At 41.1% G+C, this 17,991-nt stretch overlaps 1 protein-coding gene across 1 annotated transcript in view; it reads right to left on the bottom strand.

Annotated features, from left to right (window-relative positions):
• The window catches only part of ALK (ALK receptor tyrosine kinase), a 357,284-nt gene that overhangs the window by 45,820 nt on the left and 293,473 nt on the right, over window positions 1-17,991 (bottom strand). Inside the window, exons 12-14 of the mRNA XM_080408812.1 lie at window positions 13,635-13,804; window positions 2,610-2,704; window positions 1,003-1,146 (exon numbers count right to left, since the gene is read on the bottom strand). Coding sequence (XP_080264938.1) covers window positions 1,003-1,146; window positions 2,610-2,704; window positions 13,635-13,804 — 409 coding nt within the window. The remainder of the gene's footprint in view (window positions 1-1,002; window positions 1,147-2,609; window positions 2,705-13,634; window positions 13,805-17,991) is intronic.

Raw genomic sequence — 17,991 nt, 5'->3', positions numbered from 1 at the left:
TCATATTGGTCAATGCAGTCTTTGGGACTTCATGGTGGTGCTGATGCTGCTGGTTCACTCGCACAACAGTAAATACATGGCCATCAAAGTAAAGACCTTGACAGACTCAGCCTGAGGTTTCTTAAATGCATTACAGAATGCAGAAAGAAACAAGATTAAAGCTGGGTAAAATGCACAGCCCAGGGAACAAACATCTGCAGTGTTTACTGAGAGCAGAGACTCGGCAACACAAAAGAAAAAGGTGATTTGGTGCTGTGGAGACCCTCAGAAATGCAATGACTTCCCACTGCAAGAAGCCGCTGCTTAGCTTCTCTGATTTATGCCCTGTGTACACCAAGGGCACAAAGGGGAGAAAATTGCTTTAGGAGTGATTTCAAACCTCAAGAGCTAGAGACAATTTTAGACAGACCATGAACAGAACAGAAGATCAAGCCCAGAAATTAGGCAAGCTGGCTTAGATACCACAGGAATTGCCTTGAATTTTCATCCCAAGACTGAAATCTCTAATTAAAATCATGTTTTTAAAACAAAGATGAATGCTGTACTCTTTCAAAATGGGCAATAAAAATATTACTGAAAAAGCAAAGCTATGCTATTTCAAAGTGAGCTTATATTAACCAGAGATGGGTGTTCAGGTTACCACATGCTGGACTCAGTCATTTAGGACATTTTGCTTTGACTCCTGCCTATTTCTATATGACCGTGACACCAAACCATCCCATCTTACAGTTTAAAACCACTTTTTACTTCAAGAAGAGGCTCCCTCTGGTTCTTTCTTTCACCAGCTTGCAATCAAAATCCCAGTTACTGTTAACAGCTAAAGGTAATTCCTTTCTAGAGCTTGTTTTGTTTGTAAGGGACTTGGCAAAAGCTCTGAACAAAGGCTTTGGTAAAAAAAAATAATAATAAAGGAATCATACTGCATTTAGCCTCATCTCACTGAAATCTGTACTAGCTGGAAATCTCTGCTGTCTGAAAATGCTTCTCAGACCAGATAATTACCTGCTGGACCAGAAACGGGGGCAGTGTTGAGCTGGAGATTTCCCAGAAGCTTTTGTTCCCATCCAAACTTCTTCTGGACACCTCTACTGGTGAGCAAATTGCTTGAGTCTGGAGTGGTACCTCGAGGTGTCTTCTCTCCACTGACTAGAAAACAAGAAGTCAGAGACCGGTTTATCACTGAGGGTGGCTGAGTCAGTATGTAATCCAAAACTGAAGCTAAAATTAAGGGCTGCACACTTCTCTGCTGAGAATAAGAGCCTGCAGCCACAGGATATAACGCTATTCAAAAGAAAGGGCAGATTGACTTTCCATTGCTGTTAAGGGAGCAGTGACAAAAGGAAAATAAGCAGGAATGAGTGGTGGAACAAAACAGCAACTGAATGAAGGCACAAAGCAGAAATGTTTTATTATTTTTTATTATATATAAAAAATAAATTAAAAATATTTTATTAAATTAAATAATAATTTAGCAACTGTTTGGAAGTTTATCTTTTAGCCAGCAAAAGTATGTGCAATCTTTTTTAATTACAGCCTAATTTTAAGATCTCTTTAGAATATTGGATCCTGAGGTACATTGAAGTTATGCACAGAAAGGGGTGCATAACTACACAAGGGGTATTACTGCGTAAACAGAAAGCTTCATACCCCAGCCAACGCAAATAAACATAACACAAAGCAGATGAAACATTCCGACTGCTGTCGGATGAGGAAGTGGCTTAGAGATTTTCAGTCTGAACCAAGCTACAGAGGTTGTAGCTTCAAGCTTAAGAGATGAAAGAATACACTGAAGTTCTACTGCTAACACAAGGTAGAAGTTCCGCATGGTCAGAGCAGCAATCCTCTAGTCCTCATGTAAGTTGTTGGTATGAGGTATAGAGTGAGATAGATCATCAAACACATTTACAAATTAAGCAACTCACTATGCATGAGATTATGAAGGATGAGCCAGACACAAATGTTCAATAACAATCTAACTGCGGTGGAATCTGGCAGCAGAGGTAGAGACTGGGCATATTCTAGAGGCCAGTCAATCACAAAGTCTGGATCAGAATTCAAATTTTTCCCAGGAGTAGAAGAGAGCGAAGATCCTAGTTTCTGATTCAGACTTAAATGCATGTCAGTCCAAATAACATAATCTTGTCCTAATTTTCTGGAGTGATGTGCCCAATGTTATGGCAAAGTTAGTGTCAGTCACAGGATGCCTGTCTTTTCCTAGCCAGAGTCCCACTGTCATTCATTTTGATAACTGTCACACAGCCCACCAGGTCATGTGGAACTCTATAATCACAGACTGGCTTCTGCATCAGCCTGGGTGGATAGGTGATGCTTCTGTCTCAGCTGGAAGCCGATTCTCCCACACCATATGTCTCACAACCCATTTACTGCCAAATTCGGGACCCATTCACTGGTCAGCTCCACTAATAAGGTGTGCATCTGAAAGGCCTCCTCCATCGAAGCACAGTTATTTCTGAAACACACCTTTAAATTTCAAAAGTCTTTTGAAGATAACAACCCTGAATCCCTTCCCCACAGTTTCAACCCCTTTCCAAATTTCAATTACATGGCAAATAAAAGACAAGTCACTTGCAGACAAAAGGAAAACTTACTTGTTAAATAACAGTCCAGACTAAGAGAGACATTGTCAAAAGCAATAATGGCATCAGATCCTTCTTCCCATGAAGCGACGATCTGAAACCAAAACCTGCACAGATGGGAAGAATAGGGATAAAATTCCGTTAAAGGGATGAAACTCAGAGCTCCTTGCAATTAAAGCAGTTTTAGAATGCGGGAGGAAGCTTCCCCGCCCCCCCCCCCCCCCCCCCCCCCCAAAAAAAAAAAAAAAAAAAAAAAAGTTAAATTGACAGAGTGATCCTAAGAGGGAAGTTGTACATGAATATGGGTAGACAGAAAAAGCAACGCAGCCTCTGGTGCTTCCAGAGGCATATGTGCAAATCTGCATGTGGAGGTGTGTGTGGTGTATCAGGACAGAAAATAAAGTCCCCTGGCTTCTGGCACACAAAAAATCAGACACCTAAACGATTTTATTCTCACAAGTGATTTACACCCTAAAGTGTTAAGAAAAATAAGTAGGCTGGGGCTCCCAAAGTCACCTGGAGTTTCTAAAAGGAGCTGGCAATCAAAGGCTGAAACTAATTTAGAAAGTACTTGGTGCTGATCCACTCCCTAGGAAGCAAAGGGTATCTAACAGACCTGGCAGTCACAAAAGAGAGGAAATGACATGGGGTAGTCCATAGGAAGAGCAGAACTCATTATCTCCTTGTGGAAGCTGAGCAGGTTTGCCTTAAATCACTGCCACACTCTCAGCTGGCTTTTGCCAGGAAGTTCTGCTACTCCTACATTACCAGAAAAAAGATCCCTGTAAATTCACCCTCAGTGATATTACCAGTCAACAGGAAGAGCAAAAATAACCCATAACCAAATACTTCAAATCTGATAGTATATTGACCGCGCATTCATTTAGGGCGCTCACGGACTTAGATTTTCTCTTAGCTTAGCAAGTTCACGTTCTCCCAGTGCATATCTGCCACGTAATGTCGTAATACTCTGCTTAGGGAGGAGGACAATTTCTAAAAGCAGCCGAGCATGGCCCAGAAGTCAGATACAATGCTGAGAGGTTGCATCAAGACTATAAAAACATGAAACTATTATATGCTGTAAGAACAAGCTGCAAGAGAATATGTAATATTATTTAAACCTCGTTCTCTTGCATCTTGATGTTTTACACCAGCAGAAGTTAAGCCATTCATGGGTCTCTTTCATGGAGATCTATTGCTGATGGTTCCTGCTCTGTCTTTTAGATCTGTTTAGCCAGAATGTGGATTCTTGCAGGTGTTCCAGTTCAGATGAGAAACTGATAACAAAACAAAGTATTATTGAGGAGCAGCCCTATTTATTTTGAAAGGCTGTAGAAATTCTGTCCTTTTACTGCAGCAAGAATCTAAACACCAGCAGAATATTTTTATTCCCACAGACTCTAGTTCTTTATCCTTAGTACTGGGTCTCAGCTTTTTTGTCTGCTACCAGTACTCTCACATTAGTTTTGTTGCCTCCTACAGTTTTTAAAATCCACCTCTCCTTAGCAAACCATCACAAAACAAAATTCAAGTGAAGCTTCTCTGCTCATATGTGTATCTACTTGGGATAGCATGTTCCTGTGCTTTGAGTGAGGGTTTTGTTTGAGCCTCCTGCCTCTGTCAACACATGTAACCAGCTTCCATGTTGTTCTCAAACACAGTGCAGCTTTCACCACCAGAGATGACAGTGAGGCTTGGCATAAGCTAAAACAGATCCCAGGGATAAACGTGCCTTTTGAGGATATCTGGATTGAAGCGTCTGAAGCAACTGGTGTTCTTGCTAAGCTACAGAGGGGGACACAGTCAGAAAAGCTGACCCAACCAAAAGAAAAACTTCAAACAGGAAAAACCTCCTGGAAACCCCTGAAAGGCGCAAAGGGTTTAGAACAGAACACAGTCTGTTCACAACACAAAAGAGTTGATGTAGCTACTGTGTTCCTCCTTTATTTCTGGTAAAGCAAAGCAGTGATGCTTCAATACTGAAACGTCTCACCCTTTGGAGACATGCACTGGACATATGGAGAGACTTTTCTAAAATGGACTTTTTATGTTCTAAAGAAATGAGCAGCTGCTATGAAAAAGCAAGTGATTGACACAAAGAACAGTGGATATGGTGAGGGAAGAGTATCCCTAGCATCAAAGGAAACTGCAAAGAGCAAGACATAATTTTTCTTGCTAAATGATCCGTCTTTATCAGCTCAAAATGTGGCAGCTCCATCCAAACAAATCTGAAGGTCACAGAATATGCGTCACACAAAGTGTATTTTTTGCCTTCCCAATCCCTGCAAAGTGCAACTGCAGCCTGGCATTGCCAGAAGCCTCACGGTTCTTAGCTGGTATACCTGAAACCCACTGTGGGAATGTCGAAGAGGAGAACTGGAAGGAACAGAAAATCCTTGGATATTAAACTGGCTTGCAACAACATCAGCTGTCCTCCCCCTGCCTCCTCCCCCTCTTTGCTCCACAGCTGACATCCCACAACACTTCAAATGAAATTACAAGCTCTAGCATAAACATAAGCTGTTCAATTTCAGGCATGCCATGTGAGTTTTAAACAAAAGCTGTTGGACAAAGTCAGTTCTGATCTACTTTTTCCTGCAAGTTACTGTGCCAGCAGCAGAGATGACCGACCTGTATGTGAAACAGGTCCTGAACCACTGCAGGTCATAGTCTGCTACGTTACGGAGCACCAGCACCTACCTTGGGCTGAAAACTACAGGCTGCAGCTCAGCAGCAGCTTCTCCCTCCTTGTGCACTGCTGCAACCTCCAGGAAGAGGTCAAGTGGAACCAGATTCAGCTCCACATCTTTCAGTTGGCTGTGTCTGAAAATCAATGCCCTGCACAGAGTGAGCCTTGGTGCTGCATTGAAGGGACCACTGGAACGGGGTCTCTTATGCATTTGATCTTTGGCCTGTTTCCTGGGGGTGTGCACTAAATGCCGCTTAGACACGTGGACATTTTGATGTGTATGTTTGTGTGATGCTAACGAATTACAAAGACAAATAAGCAGTATTTCCACGTCAGCTTTCCCCTCCATTTCTGCAGATTTTAGCTCAGCTATCTGTCTCTTCTTTTTTGCATAACAGAAGAGACAGATACTTCTGCAAAGACTACTATGTACCTTCTTTATGCCTGCAGGCAACTAAATACTTCTGAATATAGGTTCAGGTAATTTTCCTTGGCAGAACCTAGGCTTCAGGGCCCAAGGTGTTATCCCTTGGTGCGCCGTTCATGTCATGCCTCTTCAGACAATAAAGGGTTGTTATGATAATTACCAAATGTTCAGCCCCTAAGAACAGGAAGGCATGATGCAAACCACTATTTCCATCACTGAAGGGAGTGCCGTCTAACATGCCAATATAAGAATGCAATAGGTTGGTCTTTGCTTTTATGACAGTTCGTTCCAGTCAAGAGACAGCCTCACTGATTTCACCTGCAGGAGCACTGGGACCTGAAGACTTGAGAAGTTTCCTGAACTTCAGTAGGGATGAAAAAAATGACAGAAATGGCTCCAAAATACAAAAATCATGTGAATGTTAAACGCTGTTAGGACCATCAGTGCTGCTCTGGTTGCCTATCAATCTAATTTTTTTTTTTTCTAACATGAATGCAGTTTCAGTACAAGCCTTCTCTTGAGACCAGCATTTCTGCAACAAATAGTTCATCTTTTTCTCTTTTCCAGTTTAATGCCACTATTAATTTAGAAATGTGATGTCTTTCAAATTCCAATGAAACAAGATCATCAGTTAACCAACATTTCAATCATTAGCTTTGGTGGTTTTAGCTTAACGGGCTAATTAAGGGAAATTTAATCAAAACTGAAGATGGAAATGTCACACATCAGTGAAACGAAAAAACCCCCACAGACAATCTTGTTCCCTTGCCCCCTCCTTTTATTTCTTTCTGTTTGATCCCTGAAATCAATGAAACAACTTCCTTTGACTTTGGTGGAAGCTGATACTGAAACACCAGAAGCGTCTGTTATTGCAGTGACTCAGTGTAATGCTGGAGGTGACAACGTGTCACGGATATTTTTGCACAGATCAAAGAGGGGTATACTGACTGCGCACACAGTACTTCAGCTGGCACCTACCCACACAGATACTGGTCCACAGCAGCATGTAGATAAATTCACTGCAAACACAGACATTGTAGTGGATAGCCATGAAAGAGTATTCCTGAAGGCAATTATAGAGGAGCAGGAAGATCAGTGCTGGCAAGCTTGTTTGTCATGACTTTGTTGCTTAAAATCTCCCAGCAACTTCCCCACATGGAATCCAAATCCTCATCAGATAAGTCTGTGTGTGTAAGCTACGCTTCTTCAAAGAAATGAAAATACGGCTGCTACAGAAGTCTTTAACGGCTTGGATATTAGAAAAATCATTACTTGAGAACTGACGGAAATTACTTATCTGTCCTACTTGACTGCTTTGCCCTACTTGGCCCCAGGAGCACAGCTAGAAAAAGTTCCTTAGATGTGTGACAATCGGGAAGCACAAGTTACATCCCACAGAGTTGAGTGTCAGCTGAGCTGTAAATGCAACTCATACAAAGGCTTTTTTTAAAAAAACAAACAAACAAACATAACACAACCCTGTTTGAGGCAGATGGGAAATGCTGTACCAGGTGGATAAAAACCAAAAAACCTAATTCAAATCTCCCCGTTGGGGAACATCAGCTCGGCTGTCTGAAAGATATAAGTTTTACATAAATTCAAAAACCACTCAAGGGTGACTACTGATCAAATATTTCAGAGTCGCAGATAAGAAATGGCACCAAAGACATAACAAACAAGCTTCTTTTGGTTTGTTTCTTTGGCCAAACCTGTGAAACTTGAATCCACAGGAACAGTTCCTTGAAAGGTAGGACCAAGCACATTTCAACTCGGTTAAATCTGACAGAAACAGGGCAAAACCTCTGGGCTGCAATCTTCCCTATTCCTCAGGATCTTTGGGTTTATTTCAGTGTGGTCAGCATTTGAGCTTCATCACATCACCCTGGCTTTTCTGTTCAGTTGGGTTTTTTTGGTTACTTACCATTTTCTTGATCCTAACAGAAGACTGGCTCCCCCCCAAAAAAATATCTGGGTTTATTTACAGAGGGAAATACTTAGCTACAAATATGAAAAATATATCTATAGTTATGTTAGTATTGCCTCCATGAGGACAAACTGTTGTGCTTACATCTTAAGTCTTCATTGCACAGAAGTGTTAGCTTTTGGATATCTTATATCCTCTTCTGTTCAGAAGGAAATAAAACCCATTCTCCTTGAACTGAAGACCTCAGAAAGTTGATTCTGGGCAAATTCTGCAGCTCCCTCCCTTCAGTAACAATTTTGAATGCCACCTAAATATTGTCTCTGGCTTATACGGATACTTCAGGTTTCCATTAGCCAGACTCAGGCAGCTGTCTGCATGCCATTATTTTAGAAAGGCTCGTAATCATTATTTTTTTTTCTTTTTATCATAAAGATAGGGATTATTAACCAAGATTGAACGTTAATCTCCTCTGTACTCAAACCCCCATGCAGTGACACGATCACAGCATGCCTGTACGTACAGATCCCATTTCATAACTTGTAATGTTTTGCCTCTGATGAAACTGATTTCTCTCTCTACCTAGCTAAAATAATTACGGCTGAACCTGCTTGAGACCGAGGCACTTACGGAACAGTGAAGTTTCAGGTCACTAACCCTTATTACATTCAGGCTCCCATTAATGTCTCTGTTACAAATGATGCATTGTTAGCTCACTTCACAAAGGAATACTTACTATTTGGGATAAAAGACATACTTAGGTGGAATGAGATTATTTAGAGAAATATAAGCATGTTAACCAAACTCAGTTACAGTGACAGAATTGCCGTGCAGGAAGTTACTTAATAGCTAGTAATAAAGGCTGAGATTCAATGGTGTTATTAAAGGCAACCATGCAGAATATATACACGTACAGAATCTGCCACAGGTACTCTGTACACACAGTCACCAAAACTCCCTTTTTCAGATGCACAGAACAGCCACCAGCAGAATAACTATTTCAGAAGGAGGACAGCAGCAGACAAAGTTAATGCTACAGAGCAGAAAAGCAGTGATATGGGCATTAAAGTCTCACTCTGTTTTTATCAAAGTAATGTGGGACCACATCAGAGCAACACAGGCTAGGCTTGTTGGACGGATATAAGAAGAAAGAATAAAGAGATCTGAGCGTAGATTTGCCCAATTAATATATATGTGGTAATGTGTAGGGAGACATGTGTCTAGCTTGTATGGAGAGTCCCTGTTTCTTCACAGCAGAATGGGAAGAAAGGTCAGGAATAACAGGAGACAAACAGGCCTCTGGGTATAAAATGTTGCTGAGAACTTTTCTTTTCTTTTTCTTCCTTGATGGGAAACCTGATGCCCAGAAACTTATTAGAAAGAAAACCTGCAAGAGGTATGAGGGAGAGACAGAGCAATGCAAGAAGAAATTATTAGACAGGAAGAGCGCTTAGCCACAGTGGTACGGCAGAGTCGTACGAGAAAACTTCTTTTTACTACTCTCTTTCCTGCAGCCATGAGTGAGAGGGTCCCCAGCTGCTCTGGCTGCCACTGAGATCAGAGCTGCTGAAGGAGCCAGACAGACCAAAGGATCTCACTCCTGAGGACTCAAAGGGAATCCCACTTTGATATGTAGACGAAAAACTGATGAGCACCAGTGTAGTTCATAAAAATCTAGCAAGCCAGCAAGACTGGCATAGGTAAAGAAGCCAGTTTAAAGAAAGAAAGTACAGTCATCTGGACGTGAATGTTGACTTGTTGCAACAGAATATCATCTGAGGTAACTTAGATCTGTAGACTTTTTTGCTTTCTTCCTCAGGAAGGTGACATCCATACCTAGGCTTCCAGGTAAGTCACATTTTTCTCTTCCAACATAACAAAACTCCTCATTCTGTGTTCAGGAGATGGTGATCAGCAAGAAAACTATTTTGAAGCTCTCTGAGCACAACTGGGTGAAAATTGGTTTTTATTTTATGAATGTGCTGCACTGCTAAAAGGACACAGGGCCTTGTCTTGCTGTCAGTGACAAGGCAGTGCCCCTACTTAGGACTGAAAATTTAGTTTTTAGAGACCTCAAGCAAACTTCTCCTTTCGCTCCTCCTTCCCCCATCTGGCCAGTATTACTTAAGACTGGCTACAAATTTAGACTTTGTAATGCTAAAAAAATTAACTTAAGAAGATAGGAAGCCAAGGAAACCTTTCTAACCAGTAGATACATTTAATTCCTTTTATATTTCTATGCAACATTCTTCTGTCAGAAGATTGTACTGAGGTTAGACAGGTTGCTATTAACACTTGCCATTTTTACCACCTTCCCCTTACAGAAGTTACAGTGAAATCTTTAAAGAAAAGGACAGGTTTAGTAAAGAATACAGGCCTTAAAAGACCACGGCTGGGCTGGGCTGGCTCACGTGGAGCCCACTTCAGGAACTCCAGCCAGCTGGTAGAGGGACCCACAGAACATTTAGCCGTTCCACACGGCGGGCCTCAACTTCACCCAAGGGAGCAGAAATCAAGAGAATTCAAGTTTGTTTCTTAAAGCATTATTTTTTTCAGCCAGGCTTCAGCCTATTAGAGTTAATCCTTTTCCACCTTTTCCACTGCATAGCAAAAAAGGTGGGTTGGTGATAATAAGCGTCAGCCTACAGCAAGCTCCAGAGAATCACTTTGTTACATGTACTTGTATTTTATCCATGTGATATACCTTAACTATACTGTTAAACTAACAGAAGATCTAATTATTAGCTACACAAATCACTCATCTCCAATTACATCAGGCTTTTATTTGCTCTTGCTGTCACATTCCCATGACTAGATCATTAATAAATTTAAACTCACATTTACTTACTAACTAAAACCCAATGCATAAAATAAGCGAGGCCAAACTACCAACTACAACAGAGCTTTTAAGGCTGTTTCCTATGTGCATTTCCGTGAAGTTCAAAAAGAACAATCCTCAACAGGCTTATCACTTATCATTGGAAAACAAATAGTAATTTTCCATCAAATATAACAATTTTACAATAACGTGGTTTGCTACACTACTCTCAAACCAATTATTTTAGCACTGCATTCATGAGTAAATTCCGATAAGTAAAAATGACCGATTCTCTAGGTTCCGCTAATCTGTGCAAATTGTCAGATTTGCAGGTAACATGTCCTTCAGGGAGGGGCAGGTGGCTCCATGGGGGCCAAACGAAGCACCGCAAGGATTGTTAGTTCATATGGAGTGTATTTAAGTGGCAAGTTAAAACACAGCACCTCCGGAGACTTTGTCTTTTGCCTCTGATAGGCAATCTGTTCTTCCAACAGTTCAAGAAGCTCTGGCCTACAATCGGCTCCTTTAATTGTAGCTGCTTTGATGGCGTACCCTTCAGCGGGCTCCCTGCCCTTCCTCCTCCACACACGGAAGATAGTGAGCATTTGGAATTGGGTTACAGCTCTGTTAACCCACATACCTTAGGAGCTGACTCTCCAGACTGTTTGGCCAACACTTTCCAGAACAAGGAAGGATGGCTAACTTTGGGAAGTAAAAGCCAGGGCTTCATCCTCTAAGTTCACACAGAAAAGGTAAGACCTCACACAGGGTGAAATTGCAACTGGATGCTTTCCTAAGGATCAAATGGAAGGAAAGAAGACAATCCTCTCCTCATCGTACTCTAGGAAATTTAGCATGTGTCCAGGGCTGCCCAGGCTAACGCACTGCTAGAGATCTAACATCCCTCAGTCCCAATTTAGTTTCTTTGTCATACTCCTCCCTACTTTCTGTTCCTGCCAATTCACCTGAAATGTTCTAGCTGTGATTTTCTGCCCAAATATAATTTCTCCCAACAGCTTGAGGGATATCAAACATTTAAGAAATGCCTGTTTCTAAAGATAGAGCTGATCTAATTTCTTGGAAGTCTTCCTAATGATTCTTTGAAGTGCTATAAGCCAAACATGGAAATTATGCCTAAGCAGCTTTTGAACAAGCATGCTTTTGAGCAGTTTTAGAGCATATTATCTTATTATTAATAATGCTTTCCATTCAGCTTCCCAATCACAATGGCATGTGCTCTAATTCTGTGTGGAACTGGTACACTGGTGTGCTTTATTCAAGAGCTTTACTTCTCTGAGGTGATTTGAAGTTTCAGCTCCTCCTGTAGGAATATCTGCAGTATCATGCTTCTATCACAGACCCTCACAGCTACTGACTGACACAGGAACCAATTAGAAAAAGACAGGCACAGCAAGCTTTCAGCAGCACCAGCACTGCGTTCACGTCAATTAAATACTTCTTACACTCCAATAAAAGCGTCATTTATCATCTCCAAAGTATAGATACTGCAGTCTCCCCAGTACCATTTCCATGTACACTTCTATAGAACTCCTTCCCAATTTGTATATATAGGTTTTGAGATGGTGAGAAAGATGCCTGAAGCATTTCCAAGTCTCATAGGAGACTTCTTCCTTCCCAGGAAGGATTGGTTTCAACTAAATCAATCTTAGGAAAAAAAATATAAAAAAATCATTAAAATAGTGCACTTTCTGTAAATAAATGACAAAAACTTTTCAAGAGACACTAAAACTTCCAAGCTTTCCTTGCTCATGTCTTAATCTCCAACAAAGTCCCTTCCCTCAGTGAAGCCTGTTGCCTTTCTCTGCAAGTAATGGGGAAGTAAGGGTGTCAGCACCTTACACAGAATAGGCAGCACCGTACTACCAGTTGAATCTGTGATTCCACATGAACCACCGCTAGCCTGGCTCCTAAGATCAAAGTATTCTCTGCCCGACTGCACAACCAGAGAGAATTTGAAGGAAAGCAGTAGTATAAGAATACAGAATAATTCAGATACAAAACATTCCCCTGGCAATGTAAAAAAATAAATCACACAAATAATAATGGCAAAATATACCATTCTTCAAAGGAAACAGAGCTGAAGGGAATGAAGCAACCAGGTATTTTTACAAATGGTGCTTCAGCAGCAACTGCACAATAAGCTTAATGCTGATATTTTTTACATCTTTGATGCATACATATTAATTATACATTCAAGACCAAAGCGTTGGCAGTGTCCTTGTTGTATTTCAGCCTACGTGCATCCCCAAGAGCCAGCAAGATAAAAGACATATTCATATAATGTTTGTTCAAATTTCTTATGAGGCAAACTATCCCTTAATGAAATCCATTTTTTGTAGGGCACAGATTTCCAAAAAGACAAAGGGCACCAGTACTCATGGCACAGATCGTAGCTGCATCTTACACCCTGAGGGCCAGGGCAGCAGGAGGTGAAGTACGCCTGTGTCTTCTCTGCAGACAGCATAAACCAGCGTGCACACAAAAAGTAAACAATGAACAAGAGCATTCCCTTAAAGCTAACTTGTAAGAAACAGCTAAAACAACACTCTAAATAAGCATATGGTACCAGATTAAGCATATGCTACCAGATAAACCTTTCATGCCTAAAGCCAGAATACAGTTATAACTGAGACAGCCCCTTATTAAGCTGAACCTCCTGCTATAGCTAACACAAAGGTGTTCAGACGCATCCTTGTCTGATTTTGCAGCATGTTCTTCTCCCATCTTTTTCATCCTCAGATCTAGACACATTGAACTCCGGGGAATCTGATACCCAGAAAAAAATCAGCTATGAAGCTCACATCCAATTTTAGCAAACCACATAAGAGGATCAAATGTGCTACATAAAATAGTATGTGAGGAGAATGATTATTTCCAGTCAAGAAAATAGAGACAGAAATTTAAGCACCTTGCTGTAGACTACCCATTGACCCAGCCTGTGAACCAAGACCACCACTCAGGAGTTCCAAACCTGCGTGCTTTGCTCTAACTATGCAGTTATTCTCATTCCCCGCCTCTAACAGAAGATATCTCCCGGGGAACAAGCATTTCCTCTCCCCGAGGGAACAACTTCCAGCAGCGACGCTGGCCATCTTCATTGTTAGGTAGCTAGTGATGAAATGACTGATCACCATAAAGGAGAATGACGAGGAGACTCATACCTATCCAGTATATCTGGGAGAGGTAAGATCATCCACTGCCATATTCCCAAACCTTTGTTGCTATCTGTATGCCAGAACATCCAGGTCTGCTCCTTTCCCGTCTTGTTCTCGACCAGCACCAGGGATATATTTCCCAGCAAGACACCATGGATGAGCCATGACATTCGTAGCTAGAAGAAAGAGAACATATGAGATTAAACATCACAAACATTATCCAAAAGTTAACAACATTCCCAACTCTTCTTTCATTTCTTTGTTTTCTAATCACCAAAAAGGTGATTCTCCCTCTTTTATGCTCATATAATCCCTTCAGAAAACTCCACAGATATGGAAGTCTGCAATAATTAGTATATGCTATTTAATCTTGGAACTACTGGCCTTTCTTTTTGGTAAAGTTGAGTCCAAAACATCTGTTTTAGCTTTCACATATGTGCCTGTAATTTAAAAGGGATAAGCTAATATCTCTACTATCTGCAGTACAAAGATAACACTCCCCTCAGAAGCCACCTAAGAGATTCAAGTTAAGACTAACAACTTTTTTACTTTTTATATTCCAGCAGCAGCAAAAACACAAGGAGAATAGCTGCAATAAGCAGGCATCACTAGTAATCATAACCTCATTCCCCAGACACTCTTTTAAAAAATCAGTTTTCCTTAGCTCTTTCCAAGTTTCTATAGACTCCAATTAAAGTTCAGCAATAATTAGGTTTTTTATTAATACCTTAGAGAACTGGGTTTCTAACATTTTTGTCACATTTAATGTAATTGCGTCCATTTCCATGCATTTATTCCCATATGTAAATTTATTTCATGTAGTTTTCTCATTTTATGACTTTCTCTCCCTGGTCATATGAAAATAAAAACAAATCCTTCCACATCAAGCTAGTGTCAGAATCTCTATTATATGAATACAGTCTTCTAATTTTCTTGGGAAGAAGAAGAAGAGCTAGCTCTTTGTTGATAAAGAGCATAAGTAAAATAGACATTATCACACGCAGGAGCTGAGTCTCACATCAATAACCAGTAGAGGTGAGAATGCTGAAGGAATGGGTTTATTAAAGCCGCATTAATGATGGATATTTTGGACACAAGAAAGTGTTCAGCACAGTATCTAGCATCCATGCATGTTAAAAAAAAGCCCTCTGTTTTTTAACATTTCAAAGCCAACAACTAAATTAGGAGGCTAGGAATTAAATTTATATTTTACACAGGAACACCTGATAACATTACTTACTTTCTTGCTTTGATAGCACAGAATATTCATATCCATTTCTCAGCCTAAAACACAACTGCAAGAGTGTAGAGATACACCTATCTCATGATGTAAGTCTGTCATGGCAGTGAAGTCAGATTTAGGGGTTGAAAGGACAGAAATGTTTCTATTATTCCTAGCTTATATTGTTCATAATTTTGTAGTGGGTGAAACAAAATTGTAGATGAGCTTTATATTAATTACCAGTACTGAATTTAGGTAAACAGTGCAGTTCACCTGCCTGTCTCCAAAGCTACAAAGAAATCAGTGACTTTGACTACACTGCAAAACTATGACAGAGGCTGAGAAAACTAGATGTGGTTCTTCTCTCTCTCTGTCCAAAAATCACTGCGCTTGCCTGGAATTGTTCCTGGGTCTGTTGTACTGCTAGCATATATGACACAAGCATCGGTAAGAGGTACATATCGATATGCAAGTATGGGTTTGTGAATCCATTTGGTTACATTATTGTGACCAGACATTCAAGATTGATGTGTGAGGTTTTGAGTGGTTCAAGCAAACCACCACAGGGGCCTTCCAGACCACAGAACTTCTAGGGACGAGCTGCTGCTTAAGTCTGACTACCAGCTCACCTTCACCCCAAGTTTGGGAAAGGACTTGTGTAGTCTCATGTCCAGTTCCATAATGTCAGACAGTGGAAACCATAGGATGAATCATGAGGACTTTCACCTTGCAGACATCAGAGAGAAAAAGCAGAGCTGAGCAGGACTGCCAGGAACCGCTTCAGATACCACACAAAGTGATGGCCAGGGAGGCAGCAGAGGAGGGCCCAGTTCATACCCACAAGTTCACCAGAACCAACACGGGTAGAAGAGGCAGGCTGGCAAATGTTTATGGTGTAGGAGGATGATGCCTTTAAACTTGATACCTGCATGGCTACTCCTAACTCTTAGTGCATACATGGTCTTAATGTCAGGTGACAATCGAGATGAAAGAACTTGGGCATTTTATATTTTCAAGTGTCTACTAAGTCAGGCTATTGAAAGAAATTACAGTGAAAAGCGCTCTCTCTTAAATAACGTTGGAATAACTTTCAGATCCACCTAAGTAATTTCCCTTGAGAAAATGGATCAGGACTAAACTTTTTTTTTTTTTTTTTTTTTTTAAAATAACCTTGCAATGCCAGTGAATGTTTAAAGCACTCAACCTATAGCAGGGAAAGAACTCCTCTTACTGGCAGTCCACATGTGAAGCACTTTTAAGACCCTAACGTCAACTCTACTGTAATGCACCATGTGAAATTTCTAATACAGGTAAGTTGGAGCAAGTTCATTGTGCCATTTTGACAATTCAAAATAGGAGAGGTAAAGCCCCGAAGCTCCTACTATGCAGGAGCTTTCAGACCTCTGTCTCTTCTGGAGACCTGCCAGACAGTAAGAGGCAACATCTACATGGTCAGAAGTAAGAAAAGAGCGAGCCTTTGATAGCTATTAATATAACACTAGAGCAAAAGCTGAAGCAATTGATGAATTGGAATGGATGCCTTTGCACACATCAGCTGTTTGAAGGAAAGAAGTAGTTGGCATTAGATGTGGGAGATCTGCTCGCTGGCAAAGTGCAATACGCAGACTCTAATGAACTGGCTCTGAGTGAATCGACTGGCACCGTGTCCAAATGGGCATTTTTGGCTGTGATTTCCCTGGTTTCTAGGCTTCACAGCAGGGCAGTCCAGGTCTTTTCACACCTGCTGAAGTGAACCAGAGCAGATGATGAGCTGGATACCATAGCAAAGACCCCCCAAATGGGGCTGGCATTCGTTCTACAGAATATGGCATCAATGATGGCAGCTGGTACTACACACACGAAGCATCCTGGAAGTAGTGCAGTGGCACATTTGGAAAAATCAGAATCTGGGCTGTTGGTGGCATACCCCTAACATTATGTATTAAACATTCCCCTCTGTGTTAAACCAGCAGCAAAATATTCAGAAGCTAGAAACATCACTGAGAAATTAATTAAGCATTGCAGGTAGACACTGGCTCAACAGCACATTGCTTTCCAGCTTTAGAACCCACCATAGGTGGTGATTAGCTGTTCATATGCAAACCCACTGACTCAGTAAATGAAATGCTCTAAATTGATTTGGGGAAAATTAAAGAGAGAGAGAGAGCGCCCATGGTAAACACGCAGCATATTGAGGCAGAACTTGGGTCAGATAGCCATATGCATTGTGCTGCAAACATCTGGAAAGATGCCTTCTCACAATCCCCTTAGCCTCTGAGTTTGTAGAATTTCTGAATTGACAAACAGGAGACTCAATTCATCCAAGAAAGAACAAAAAACTAATCCTTATCAGTATCAGCATGGCTTGGCAGGTTCAGCAGAGAGGTGAAAAAACCCAAAGAGGGTAGATTTGCTACCACAAGCTGTATAATTCCAAGACCACCTGAGAATGGAGACTTGCATTTTACTTTCTTATGCACAAAAGAAACAAAATACTGAGAACCTTCTGGGTGAAGTTTAGGCCTGCTTACACCTCTGAGTCTCCTTTAACGGCTAGAAACATTCCGGTATGAACTAATACTCAAAGGTCTGACTGAGGACCAATGGCACACACTCACAGCAGCAAAAATAAAACATTCCTCAGTGGCAGTCAGGAGAGTTGCTGTTTCTTTTTCCTCCCTTTCTGAGTGGCAATGTCTCTGACCATTAGCATTGCAGTCCTACCTGGCAGGAAAAGGCTAGTTGTCCATCTTTAGCACAAGTAAAGAAAGAAAAGGGGAAAGACGAACATAGTTCAGACAGGGCTTGGAGTATGGTATTTTAAAAAAGATGGAGAAGAGCCTACAGGCATCCTGCTGCCAAGGAACTGCAGGAGTGGGATCCCGCTGGTGGCTATCTTACTACCCACACACCAGGTCTGCACCGCAGGCTTGTATCTTGTGAGACAGCACGTTACCTAGTTCTCATGCACCCAGTTGTTGCCCTCCTCCTGTAACACTTGCTCTAAGGAATTCCTCCAAATTTTCCTGACCAGGAAGTGTAGATTCTTGAAATACAGAAAAATTTTAAAAAATATTATTCTTCTGAAAAACATAACTCTTGTCTTAGGTCATCTTCTCTGGACAGAAAACTGTAGAATTT

This window comes from Falco punctatus (genome assembly GCF_963210335.1).
Source record: "Falco punctatus genome assembly, chromosome: 12".
Taxonomy (NCBI): Eukaryota; Metazoa; Chordata; class Aves; order Falconiformes; family Falconidae; genus Falco; species Falco punctatus.
The sequence above is the reverse complement of the archived record's forward strand: the minus strand, read 5'-3'. Positions and strand labels throughout refer to the sequence as shown.